Here is a 14283-nt window from a genome sequence, read left to right on the forward strand (position 1 = left end):
AGTCCTCCTCTGGCGCCCGACAACAGAGACCTGGAAGGGGGAGTAAAAGCAGTCAGAGGCTGCAGAATGACTAGAGTTGTAAGGGGGCTTTGCAGATGGATGGCAGAGGGAGGAGCACTGCTGTTGTGTCCTGGTCCTGCCTCCAGGCTTCCCACTGAGGACCCTGGTTGGCCCCTGTGAGAACAGGATGCTGGAGCAGGCAGACCAATGGCCTGATTCCTAGCGCTTGTAGGTTCTTATGAGCTACAATGCAGATGTGTCTACAGCAGGCATGGGAACTTTTGTTCATCCCAGATGTTGCTCATCCACAAATCCAGCAAGTTTGGCCACAACATGGGCATCTGAAGGACCACCCTGCCCTGAGGGGAGGGGAGACAAAGAAGAAACAGTTTTCACCCCCTATACAAACAAGTTGTTTTTCTTATTCTTTTGTAACCTTCTTAAAAAATTTGTGCTTATTGTTGCAATAATCTTATGCAAATCCACACTGCAAGATCTGCCTGCAAAGTGGTATATAAGTACAATCAATCAATCAATCAATATATATCTAGAGGGTCAAAGTTCCAAAGTAACAATTCTGCATGGCAAAAGGGCAGCATATCCGGTGTGAATACAAAAGGAGTTTGCAGGAGCCCAAGAGCCCTCTCCTGTCCTGCAATTCTCAGCAACTGGCATTCAGAAGCACTGCTACTGCCTCAACTGGCAGTCACTGATAGCTTTCTCCTCCAGTTGTTTGGAGCGGTGGAGTGCTGATAGCACTAAGGCTGCAGGTTCAATCTCCGTATGGGACAGCTTCATATTCCTGCACTGCAGGGGGTTGGACTAGATGATCCTCAAGGTCCCTTCCAGCTCTACAATTCTAGGATTCTATTAAGTCTATGAATTTGTCCAACCCTCTTTCCACAATAAAGATGCAGGCAAGTGCATTCATCAATTTCCAAGGCTGTGTTCCTATTGTGTGCTGCTCAGAAGTGGCAGTATGAAGAGGTATAAATAAACTATTCAAACAAGCAAAAATGAAATGAGGTGACCAGCTTGCAGCTGAGACCCAAATGCCAAGGAGGAGAAGCAGCAGCAGCAACAACTCACAGAGGCGTCTTCCATGGGGAACATAAGCAAGTCCCGGAGAGGGTCGCTGTAGATCTGCGCTTTCTTTTGGGAGACGACATTCTCGTAGTCCAAGGGCTCAATCACCTTCGTCTTTTCCTGGCAGGAGACAAGACAACACACAGTCAGGTACTGCAGAACGCCCCATTAACCGTGATTGCCTCACTCCATAGGCATCCACGACAGCACTGCTACAAGTGCCATGTAGTACTCGTTCTGCATTTATAAGTATTCAATCTTCTGGTGTGGAAGGGTGTGTTAGGGTACTAGCAGCAGCAGCAGCAGCAGCAGCAGCAAACTGAGTGATGAGACCATGGCATATCTTCCAACAAACCAAGGTTTACAACTTCCCAGGCCCTGCATTGTTAAACTATGACTGAAAACATTATAACTTCTTTGCACCTTCTAGAGGGAGAACTAAGGTGTTTTTGGGATGGAATTATGCAAGCCAGGCTATACCATATCCTGGAACAACCCCCTTACTGTACACCTCAGTAACTGGTATGTTTTGCACGCTGGCTTCTTCTCTCCACTCCCAAATGCTTTTGTATTTTGATATTCCAAAAGTTGGTTGTAAAACCACTTTGGGCACAGCTCACTGTGGGAAGCGCCATACAAAGGAACTAAAGTGAGGAAGCAAAAGTGTGAACAGCGTCAATCAGTATATCCATCCAGTTATACAACTGCCCCAAAATATCTTTGTGCATCAGATCATTTGAAGAAATCTGCACATTTCTGGGCTGGGAAGTGGCAAGCTCTCCCTGGGGGCTGTGTGTGTGTGTGTGTGTGTGTGTGTGTGTGTAAGAATAAAGCTTAAGCTGTGGGAAAGATGTTCATGAGCAGCCTTATGGGGGTTTGGCCAAAAACGGGTCCTATGACTTGGTCTCCAGCCAGTGCCCTGTGATGGGCAGAGCTCTTCTGCTGAATGAACAGCAGCTCACCTGCAACTTTGCAACAAAAATGCTTAACAAAACAAGTACACACACAGAAACTGGCGAGTTCCCCCAGTTTTCAGTTAAGTGTGCAAAAATGAAACACTCTCTCCCATATACACCCTGCCTCCGTTTTTATTTACAGTGGTGCCCCGCAAGACGAAATTAATTCGTTCCGCAAGTTTTGTCGTCTAGCGAATTTTTCGTCTTGCGAATCACGAAATCCCATAGGAATGCATTGAAAATCAATTAATGTGTTCCTATGGTCAAAAAAAGTCCAAACAAAGCCAAATTTGGTACAACAACAGTTCATTAACTGCTCTTTAAAGTCACACATTTTGTAAAGAGCAGTTCAAAAATTGAAGGTAAAATAAATTAACTTTATAAACAAAACATGTCTTTGTTTTTAGACAAAGGAAACAAAGTCGCGAGACGTTTTCGGCTTGCGAAGCAAGCCCATAGGGAAATTCGTCTTGCGAGGCAAATCGAAAATGGAAAAACCTTTCGTCTAGCGAGTTTTTTGTCTTGCGAGGCATTCGTCTTGCGAGGTACCACTGTATTTAATTAATTCACACCCTGCTCCTTCCTCCCAGAGGAGCCCAGGGCAGCAAACACTTGAATCCTAGAGCTGGAAGGGACCACAATGATCATCTAGTCCAAATCCCCTGAAATGCAGGAATCCTTTGCCCAAAGTGGGGCTCAAACCCACCGCCCTGGGATTAGAGCAGGTCTCCTGCTCTACCAACTGAGCTATCCCTCGGAGAGAGATGAAACAACTGAAAACATCTAAAAGCAGTTCTAATACAGATTTGTTTATCGCAACCAAGACCAGCCTTGCAAAGGGGGAAAGGTTGTCAGCAGATGCCACAAGATTGAAGGCCCAATTCCTACATTTGAGGAAGAGAGCTCCTGATAAGATGGCATCTGGGGGATGCTCTCATCTGCAGAGCACAGTGATCACTTGGGCATCATTTTGACTCTTAATACTGGAAGCCACTTGGGGCAGAGACCTCTCCTATGCTTTGTGAAAACACCAGCGTACACTGATGACACGACATAAATAGCCACTACGTGCACACACAAATTGCAGTGCAAATTGCTCCTGCACTCTGCAAATGTGCTTGGATTCTTTTGCTATAAAATAAAGTTATTAATAACTCTTGTGTGTCCTTTGAGTGGTTCTGACTCTGATATCAGAGGGAGCTTTGATTCAACTGCAGCAGAAGCCAAGGCGATGCATTTAAACCGTAGACGCTCTCTCCCTTCCTTGGGCATTCTTAGAATTCTTAGGGGTAGTTAATCTGCAAAAAGGAACAGATTTATGAGTCCAGTTAAAAGCTCTGCCACTATTGCATTTTCAACACCCTCCTGAGCTGAGGCAGCGACTCTGACCCGGTTTTTTTGATCCTTCTGCAAAAGGAGAACTACAGAAGGACTGGCTGGGTTCACATCCTGACCCTTTCAGCTCCTGATTCTCCTTTAGCCAGATGCATTTATATCTGGGTTAGGGCAGAGAAATGTTAAGCAAGGTTTCTAAAGAGTAAAATGAAATAGCCAAGAAGGATAGTACATTATCGCTAAAATGCTGGAGATTTACTCCTGGCAGAGTCTAAACACAGCAAGAGCCTGTTGGATCAGGCCAATGGCCCGTCTAGTCCGGCATCCTGTTCTCACAATGGTCAACCAGATGCTTGTTGGACGCCTGCAAGTAGGTTTGGAGCACAATAGCCACTTCCCCTCCTGTGTTTTCCAGCAACTGGTATTCAGCAGCACTGCTGCCTTTGACTGTGGAGGCTGAGCAGAGTCACCCTGGCTGGCAGCCATCAATAGCCCCTCACCTCCTCCGTGAATTTGCCCAATCCTCTTTTAAAGCCACCCAAGGGGGTGGCCATGCCTGCCTCCTGTGGAAGTGAGTTCCACAGGTTAACTACACACTGCATGAGGAAGGATTTTCTTCTCTCTTGAATCTGCCAACATTCAGCTTCATTGAATGCCCCTGAGTGGTTCCTGCAACAGTTCTAGGGTTAAGACAGAGAGAAACTTCCCTCTATCCACTTTCTCCATGCCAGGCATAATCTGATAAACATGTCACCTCTTACCTGCCTTTCTCTTGAACTAAAAATGCATTTATTTAAAGATGTACACCCACTTTCTAATGCAGTAAAAGTCAATGTGGTGCTTTCCAGATATTTCAGACACCAACTTCTAGCAGCCCCACGACCCAATGCAGCCGATGGCCAGGGATGATGGGAGTTGCAATCCAAAGGTATTATAATTTTAATGATTTTTCAAGAAAACATTAACACATCATATTTCAACAAAACTTAAGTTTGTGTGGGAGTGGGAAGAAGGAGTGGAGAGGAGGAGAAAACCTAACAGAACTTGTCACAATTGGTGCATATATATATTTTTAAATAACACATTTCGATTATACGAAAACATCCTTCCAAACATCCTCATTTGGGTGGCCTGTACCTATGCTCCTTTTTTGAGGCATATGAACTGAAGTGGAACCAGCCATGGTAAAAAATAATTGGATTTATTATGTTATCTTCTTTCTCGGATTTTGCTGGTCCATTTCTCCACCAGGATTTAGTCCTGAACATATGCAAACCAAACTTCAAATAGGTCAGCAGTCCAAAGGCATTTGAAGGCCCCCCTCGTTGACCTAGCCTTGTTCTAAGCCATTCCTAAGGCAGCTTAGAAGAGGGCAAATTCCTGCAGCTTCTGCTCATTCGCAGCTGCAGGTGCTCCCCATGCCATCTGGGGGACTGACAGCACATCTTTTGCAGCGGTGTCATCCGTGCACAGCCAATCAACCTCATTATGGCACCTAAAAAGAAGCTCAAAAAACCCTAACACAAAGGGAGGGAGGGAGGGAGGGAGGGAGGGAAGACTACACCGAGGTCAGCAAATTTTTTCAGCAGGGGGCCAGTCCACTGTCCCTCAGACCTTGTGGGGGGCCGGACTATATTTTTTGGGGGGGGGGGGAATGAACGAATTCCTATGCCCCACAAATAACCCAGAGATGCATTTTAAATAAAATGACACATTCTACTCATGTAAAAACACGCTGATTTCCGGACCGTCCACGGACCGGATTGAGAAGGCGATTGGGCTGGCTTTGGCCCCCGGGCCTTAGTTTGCCTACCCATGGACTACACCAGGGGTGTCTATTTTCCAAAGAGGGCCAGATTTGATGAAGTGAACCAAAGGGCCGACCAAAGTCACTGACCTTTGTTTAGGATTGAAGTTGTTGAGCTTTTTTTTAAAGGATTTTTACCCCAAGAAATAAACTTCCACAGGGGCCGGATTAAACTGACCGGCAGGCCGAATTAGGCCCCCAAAACAGACTTTGGACATGCCTAGACTACACCATATGGGTGAAGCAGGAGGTGCAAGCCTTCACATTAACATAGCAAAGAAGAAGTGATGAACCCTGCAATGTTCGGTTTGTGGACGGATTTCAAAACCATGTGCCAAGTATTTCTATACCAGAGCCACTCTAATTTAAGCCTTGGAGAGTGTGCTTAAAAGAACCCAAAAAACCCCACCCAGTCTTTTAGCTCTTCACAAAAGCTTTCTAGCGAATTAGATTCCTTATTAGGATGCTAATGGCAGATCAAATAGCAGGCTTCGAAGATAACTGTGGCTTTCATGGATTGCAAAAAAATCAAGGGGAAGAACATCACCACCCTGAACACGTGGGTGAAACAGAGTTTGTCCCCCCCCCCCTTAAATAAAGGTGATTTTATCTCTCTGTTGCTGGAAGGCTCAGGCATGGAAACTGATCTCCTTAATCAGTCCACGTATAGTTATGGGGATGAGGCAAATGAACGCAAACCAAATAGAACAACCATCAAACATGGCGCATCTTAAGTGGAACTTCAAGGTATACTGCTGCCCCACAAAAAGCTTTGCTACAGAGGCAGGCAATCAACAGCTTCCCTGTGGATCCTGCCTCCAAAAGACACACAGGTTGCAACCCTCATTGTAAAAGCTGGTCCTTCTCTGGCAAAAGGGTACAGAACCCTGCTCTCAGACAGAGCAGTCTTCTCAATTGCATGCTTTTAGTACTAACAGAAAAGCAATTTATTCCTGGCTCTCAATGCACCAGGAGACAAAATACCAGCCCCCACTCACTCCCCACTCAATGGATTCACTGGAACAGCTGGAAGGCTTCCATCGCACAGGCAGCCTGGGAAACGCATCTGCCACCACATCTCTGGGCAACCCCTTTGTGAGCAAAGAATTTGGAGAAAGCTTCAAGTTGTGCACAGGGGTGGGCAGCAATAAAGGGGTCAGGCCTGGCATGGCAAGGCTCCCAGACCTCCGTCACCAGAGAGAATAGGACACCTGTGGGAACTCGATTCTTGGAGGGTGAGTTTGCAGCACTGGGTCATAGAATCATAGAATCATAGAGTTGGAAGAGACCACAAGGGCCATCGAGTCCAACCCCCTGCCAAGCAGGAAACACCATCAGAGCACTCCTGACATATGGTTGTCAAGCCTCTGCTTCAAGACCTCCAAAGTAGGAGACTCCACCACACTCCTGGGCAGCAAATTCCACTGTCAAACAGCTCTTACTGTCAGGAAGTTCTTCCTAATGTTTAGGTGGAATCTTCTTTCTTGTAGTTTGGATCCATTGCTCCGTGTCCGCTTCTCGGGAGCAGCAGAAAACAACCTTTCTCCCTCCTCTATGTGACATCCTTTTATATATTTGAACATGGCTATCATATCACCCCTTAACCTCCTCTTCTCCAGGCTAAACATGCCCAGCTCCCTTAGCCGTTCCTCATAAGGCATCGTTTCCAGGCCTTTGACCATTTTGTGGGGCATAGGAATTTATTCATTTCCCCCCCCCCCAAAAAAAAAGTATAGTCCAGCCCACCACATGGTCTGAGGGACGGTGGACTGGGCCATGTCTTAAAAAGGTTGCTGACCCCTGGTCTATTCAGTTTGCATATTCTTTCAGGAAGTGCAAATTAAGGAGAGCCACATTAAAATGCAAACCGAACCAAATTTCTTCCACTATTCTTCCCCACTTATGGCTGAAGACGAATCTTGCCAACATCCAAGGATGGCTAGCACTGTCCAGACCCATAGCAAGCAGGGAGAGATGACCCCTTTCTCTTTAGCCCCTTGATTTTGGCCTTCTGGTTAATGTTTTCTGCCTCAGGACTAGCTCCATCGTTTGGAGAAAAAAACCTACCAGACTCTCACTAATGACTAGCAGAAGCATCCCAGCAGGCAGTTTCCTCAGAGCTCATAGCTTTCCATCTAGTGAATGTGGAAAAGAAAAAAAGCACAGAGCTAAGAGGTTGCTTTCTGTGACAAAAGAGAGAACTTTTCCAAGGGCCTCAGCCGACGCTTGCCAGTTCTGGATCTGTAGCGCCTCCTTCAAAACGCCTTGCAAGGATTTGCTCTGTCTAGGGGAGGGCTAGGCCCCAAGAAGCATTCTCTGCCCCATATCAGAAGCACAGAACCCAGGCCACAGTGGTGCCACCAGACCCAAGCAAGCTGCCCTGAGTTTATAAGATACAACGAACTCCCCAGAGGCAACCTCTCCAAGCACGTGTATGGAACCTGCACGCCTCTAGGTGTCATTGGGACTACAACTCCCATTAGCCCCCTCCAGTATGGTCAGTGGTCAGGGATGATGGAAGCTATAGTCCAACAACAGCTGGAAGGCCACAAGTTCCCCAGCCTGGACTCAGATGGTTTCCCCTCCTTTTGACAGTTCAGAAGAGCTAGAAAGTTGTTAAAAAATAAATTAAGGTTCAACCAACACCTGAAGCTGTTCGAAATCGTGAATGCACAACTGGATAGCTCAGTCGGTACAGCATGAGACTCTTAAGCTCAGGGTTGTGGGTTCGAGCCCCACACTGGGCAAAAGATTCCTGCATTGCAGTGGGTTGAGCTAGATGATCCTCGTGGTCCCTTTCTGCTCCATAATTCTATGAAAGGAGAAGCTCAACAACCCTCCTCCCCCTGGCAAAAAAAATTGCTACCAAGAGATGGACAAGCATTTTTTTACTCCTTTACGTGGAATTCATTGCTTACTCTGTTCTCCAGGCAGAAAAGAAGCCGAATCACCCCAGTTTTTTATTACAAACCCCCCACCACATGGCAAGGCTGTCCCTATAAGGAGCTGCCACCAGGTGACTCCCAGGCCACAGCCTGAAAAGGAAACTGAAAGGTCAAGCTGCTGCAAACAAACAGGAGCTGGGAGCCAAAGGGAAGAGGGTTTCCCAGCACTTCTCCAGGGAATCCCAGTGAAAGCATTTTCCCCAAGAGAAACAAACACACTGGCTGATTAGAAGAGCTTCATTGAAAATTAAGCTCTCATGAGGTTTTCCCCTCTAACGCTCGCTCTGCACCTGAACACTATCGCAACTGAAAGGGCCTCAAGGTTAAGACTCTGAAACAAGATTCTTATGTCTTAGCCTCCTGTGCTGTACAAAGGGCACATCAAACTCAACTTTAAATGTGCTCTGTCCCTGGTTATCTCTATTTTTGCTACCACCTTACCAGATGGCACCAAGAGATTTAACTGAAAGTGAAGAAGGAATTGGACTAAGGCAATTAAGTTATTAGCCGACAATGGGTTTCACTCCACACACATCCCAGGGGCATCTAAGCCCTCCAAACAAAGCCTGTTGCCACAGGGGAAACCAGGGATGGGCCAATGAAACTGACTGCTGCCATTAATTTCAGGCCAATGCAAGACTCTCAGGACAGAAGCAACCTGTGTCATTCTCAAAACAACCAGCAAAGTCAGCTGCTCAAAGGAGAGCAATGGGGCAGCTGGCCAGCCTAGACAAAGCCCAGCACCCAAGCCCAAGGGTGAGGAACCCTTTTCAGTTCAATGGCTGCATTTGCTTCTAGGCAGCTTTTTGTGGCCCGTGTGGGTGGGGCCAGAAGCAACAGTGGGCAGGGCAGCAATTGCTATGCACACACTCAACCCTCCCCCCCCCCATCCAACCAGTTTATGGGCACATTCCAGCCAGGTGAAGGTGCTCAGGGAAGATGCAAAGTGGAGTTGGTGAAGGCTGTGGCTCAGGGAGAGCTCCAAGGGCCAGAGAGAAAGGCTTGGAGGGCCACACTTGGCCCCGTGCCTCAATCACCACCTTGATCCAACGACTTCCCAGTGCAGCCAGAAGTCTTCCACCACCCGCCATCTGCAATGCTACCAGGTGTGTTTCCCATCACAAGAACGATGGCTCTTTGGGACTTCCAGAGCATGAAAGCCGTGTGTTTTGCCATCAAAACTAGCTTTCCCCATGTGTTCATTCTTGCACAGTGCACAATATCTGCTTTTGAATATCACAATAACTAGCAATGGCCACGCTGCACCCCCCTGTTTAGGTGCTGGATCTGAGGTCTTCTTGTTCACTCAGGCAGTTTGTAATTGAGCTGGTGCCTGTGGTGCCCATCTATTACTATTAATTAATTATTAATTAGAATTATTAGCACTTATATCCCAACTTTCCTACAAGGAGGCAAGGCAGCATACATGCTCCCCCCCCTCACTTAACCCCAACAACAACCCTGTGAGGCGGGCTAGGCAGGGATATGGCAAATGGCCCAAAGTGACCCAGTGAGCTTCACAGCAGAGTGGGGATTTGAACCCTGAGCTTCCAGGTCATTTTTCAAACTTGGGTCCCCCGCTGTTGTTGGACTCCAACTCCCAGCATCCTGGACCACTGGTCTTGCCTACTAGGGATGGTGGGAGTTGTTGGCCAACCACAGCTAGGGACAAAAGGTTGAGAAAGACTTCTCTAACCACTACACCACACTGGGTGGGGTGTTGAGGTTGCCTTTTAATATTTTATTGGCTGGGCATTGCAGGGATTTTGTACTGCACATTGTTTTAAATTTTCTGGTTTTGTTTATTTCTATCTGTTGTATTACATCCTGTAAGCAGATTCCTGCATCACATAATCACGATGGCAATGTTGATGACAACACTCCAAGGCAGTTTCGCAGCGACCTGATGCGAGGACAGAGGCACCTTTTAACAAGCTCTGCACAGCTCCTTCTCCTGCTACTAAAGCTCTGTTGCGAATACAGCATGAACTTCTTCGCCCTGCTCTCTGGAGTGCAACATTCTGGGCTGCAGCCAACAAGCGATGGATCAGGAGTGGCTCCGGGAAGTCTGTTTACAAAAAACCACGCCAGAACCAGCTGGATCTGAGCCCTTTTGGTATCTGGAAAGGCTCGTGCTAGTCAGTTGTTTTCAGAGGAGGACGGCGAATTAGCCTCAGCTGCTAGAGGAAGAATGCAGCTTTTCCCTCTCTCTGGATTTGAATCCCCAGAGAAATCCTTGCAGCTGTCTCCTGTATTGCACCCCAAGGCAGAGAAACAACCAAGCCGAAGAGAAGGGGGGGAATGTAGGGCAGCCCCCATTAGGAAAACGGCATAGGGGGGCATGCAGGGATTTGTGTGGTATTTCAGAGACAAGCGTGCAGGACTAGCCAATGTGTTGCCTCTCCAGGGACTCCAATTCCCATCGGCCCCTGCTGCTCAGGGCTGATGAGAGTTGTAGTCCAGCAACAGACTGGCTGCATGGCTGCAGTGGTTTGCTTTTTCCTTCTCCAGGGATCAAGGCCCTTTGAAAGAAGGTGTCAAGGCCTGCAGATATCCCTCTCCTGCTTCTGGTCACACAGGTTGTGCAGGCTTTGAGGTTGCTGTAATAGGAAAAAAAGCCTGCCACACTTGTTGGATCAGAGATCAGTGTGGGCAACAGAGGCCTCGGTACCTGCACTATAACACTTTCCACACTGAGCAAAACCCAACTGATCCTCCTCTCCAGCCTCCAGAACAGCCTCTGCTCTCCTGGTGCCCTCCAGATATTTTGGGTGGCGACTCTCATCTGCCCCAGCCTTTTGTGGCTAACATTCAGGGATGATGGGAGTTGTAGTCCAAAACTTTTATTTTACCTCATTTTTATCCCTGCATTGCATGGGGTTGGACTAGATGACCCTTGGGGACCCTTCCAACTCTACAAATCTATGATGCTATGATTGCATGTATTCATAGCCCACCTTTTCCTCCAAGGAGCTCAAAGTGGAAAACGTGATTCTTCCCCACTCAGCACAATTTAATCCCCACAACAGCCCTGTGAGGCAGTGACCAGCCCTCTGGCAGTGAGCTTCATGGCTGAGTGCAGATTTGAACCCTGGTCTCCCAGTCCTAGTCTGACACTCTAACCATTACACCACCACTGCCCCTATCGCTGGAGGGAACCATTTTAAGGGAAGCCAGGGGTGGGGAACCTTGCCGAGTCACTCTAACGAAGATGAACGATAATAAGGCTCATGAAAAGCAAGACGCGAAAGCTTGCTGAGCAGCACTCCAACAGCCAAGCCAGGCATTCCTCCTCCAGCCAACTGCCGCTATTCTGGATTTGTTCTTTCTGACCACAAGAACTGCAAAGCTCCTTGACTCTGCTACCGAAGGCTGCTTTGGCTGCTGCTGACTCTGCACCCACCGTTGCCGCCTCTCTGTTTCCAGGCAGCAGCACCGGGCTGAAAAGGAAGCCACACTCTTGTTTTGGTTGCTGCTGAGCGATACAGAGTGCATGACCCTCCCCAAGACGAAACGGGGAATCTGTTCCGGTTGTTCTCATCTGCTTTGCTGGAAACACAAGTTGCACAGCAGGGAGGAAAGAAGCAAGCCAGCCTGAAATCCCTAAATGACCTAGGGTCATGCCTCCACCTGCCCACCCAGCTGACAAAACAGCTCACTTTCTGTGTTGCCTTGACCATGGGATGTTTGTGAGGTCTGACTCAATGGGACAGAGGTGATGGGGGTGATCCAGACCTTCAGGGAATTAGAACAGAGGAGTCAGCCTGCTGGACCAGGCCTTCAAAGCCAAGCACCCTGTTTGCACCCTGGCCAACCAGATGCCCCAGTGGGAAGCCTGCAAACCGGGCCTGAGTGCAGCAGCACCTCTTCTCACTTGTCATTCCCTGGAACCCAGAGGCCTGCTGTCTCCAGCATAGGAGGCAAATGGCAGTTGGGTGATATTCTGGATTTCTTGCGTTAAGCAACAGCAACACACATAATGAAATGATTTGCTGAAAGAATCCTTCCTGAACTGTGCTGTTTGGGACTTCGGGTAGTGCATGGGGGAGGATGGGAATCACTTTTTAAAAAGCCATTCTATGCAGAAATAAATATACAGAACTCTTTTGAACGTAGAGCTCTAGTACATTACACGGAGGTGTTCCTGGCTAAACCTCATCCCGTATGTGCCTGGGGAGTCAATGTATAAGGAGCCTTCATTACATGGGGGTTGATTCAACAGTCCAGCCCCCTCCCTCCAAGTCGCAGCCTGGAGTGGTACATCCCCAGAAGACTCTGCTATGTGGTTTTGATGGACAGGCAGATAACTGTTTGGGTTTTGACGGCCTCAGCCAGCTTCCTAGTTCACACACTGTATCAGCAGCAGCAATTATTTCTAATGCCCTTTGCTGATTAGAGGTCACTTCCTTTGCAAACCGACTGGATTGTTTATGGATAATGAGCAGAGAGATCAGCCAAGGAAGTATAATGTTATAAATAATGGTTGCTCCCAAAATCTAGGCTGAGCATTGCAGTAGCTGATACCCCACCCCAATCGAGTCACCCTACACAACCCAAAGATTTCCAGTATTGGGTATGCAGGGTTACATTCTGACATGGGTCTCTGCAGTAAGTAGGCCTGGCTTCCATTATATTTGTGTACTTGCCACTTCCAGGTTTGAAGACTGCAGTGCTCTTTACATGGGGACACGCTTGAAGGGTGACAAGGGTTCTTGCTGTGACGTGGGGTTTGTGATTTCAGCTCTCTTGACATAATATGCTGGAGACAGTTCTCTAGTAACACTTCTTTATTAAAGCAAACAAGACTCAAGCCTGAGGAGGGGAAGGCTACATTTATAGGGACAGGGAACTAGCAAGAAATTATACATTTTGGAGGGAACAATATCAGGCAATCACAGTCCTGCCTTTTGGAGGGAACCAATAAGACAGAGGATCCAAATACAGCAGCTTAAATGAACCAATAGTAGCTGTACCCTCTGGAACCAAAAGGCAGTTACTTTACCCTAATGCAAATACAGACAATAATAATACAGATATAAAATCCTTTGACTCAATACACAACACCCCTCCCCCCCTAGTGAGCACAGCAGACGTAATCTCCCAGGTACTGTGGGGTCCTACAACTTCTACTTGATCTCCTGACAACAGGTGTTGCCGGTTCTGGATTTGGTGTTACCTGTGGTAGAGGGGCTGCTCTAGGGGTTTCGTCAGGAACAGATGGAGTCCCAGACATCTCAGGGTCCCCTACCTGTACCTCGTCATCATGAGGACTAGCAGACCCTGGTTCATTTGCTGAAGCCCCTGGTGACTGCACCTCTGGGCCATTTTCACTCTGGTCTTGCAGCTCTGCATCGTTAGCCAGGGATGAAATATCTGACTCCTCCCTGCTGAGCGCCCGGCGCCTCAGCTGATCTATATGTCTCTTCCACACTTGCCCATTTTCCAAGGTCACATAATAGGACACAGGTCCACTAGCCCGGGTGACCACACCAGCCACCCACCGCAAACCTCGTGAATAGTTCCTCACCCAGACCAGATCTTCAGGGGCGAGATACCTGGTTGTGTCAGTCTCAGCCTGGGGGTTGCTCTTGAATTACGGTTTGGCATTTTATCCGGGTGGACATAATCCAGCACCGTTACCAGTCTTCTACCCAAGAGCAGCTCAGCTGGCGACTTGCCCGTCGCGGTACACGGCGTCGCATGCTGCAAAAATAGCATTTGCGCGATGCAAGCTGACCAGTTACCCTCCATTAAGCGCACAATGGATTCTTTGGCTGTTCTTACCATGCGCTCAGCCTGCCCATTGGAGGATGGGTGAAAGGGCGCGGATGTGACCCCTCTTATGAAGTTATCAGCCAAGAATGCCCTGAATTCTTGGGATACAAAAGCTGCCCCATTATCTGATACAATGGTCTCAGGTAACCCGTGGGTTGCAAACAGCTGCCTCAACACCTTGATTACGGCAGCCGATGCCATGCTAGGGACCATCGCCACTTCTAACCATTTGGAATATGCATCGACGATAACCAAAAAGACCTTCCCCTGGAATGGCCCAGCAAAATCTTAGTGCAGCCGGCTCCAGGGAGATCTGGACTGCTCCCACCAGTGGACTGGTGCTCTGGCCACTTCTGGCCGCACCTCTTGGCATGCCTTG

The 14283-nt window shown here is 48.0% G+C and overlaps 1 protein-coding gene and 1 long non-coding RNA gene across 2 annotated transcripts in view; one reads left to right on the forward strand and one right to left on the reverse strand.

Moving 5' to 3' along the window:
* The window catches only part of LOC310698904, a 400562-nt gene that overhangs the window by 198120 nt on the left and 188159 nt on the right, over nucleotides 1-14283 (forward strand). The window lies entirely within an intron of this gene.
* Nucleotides 1-14283, reverse strand: part of DOCK11 (dedicator of cytokinesis 11) — a 162846-nt gene that overhangs the window by 140860 nt on the left and 7703 nt on the right. The window contains exon 2 of the mRNA XM_083486178.1: nucleotides 1009-1206. Coding sequence (XP_083342304.1) covers nucleotides 1009-1206 — 198 coding nt within the window. The remainder of the gene's footprint in view (nucleotides 1-1008; nucleotides 1207-14283) is intronic.

The sequence above is a fragment of the Podarcis liolepis genome, assembly GCF_965112155.1.
Source record: "Podarcis liolepis genome assembly, chromosome: Z".
Lineage (NCBI taxonomy): Eukaryota > Metazoa > Chordata > Lepidosauria > Squamata > Lacertidae > Podarcis > Podarcis liolepis.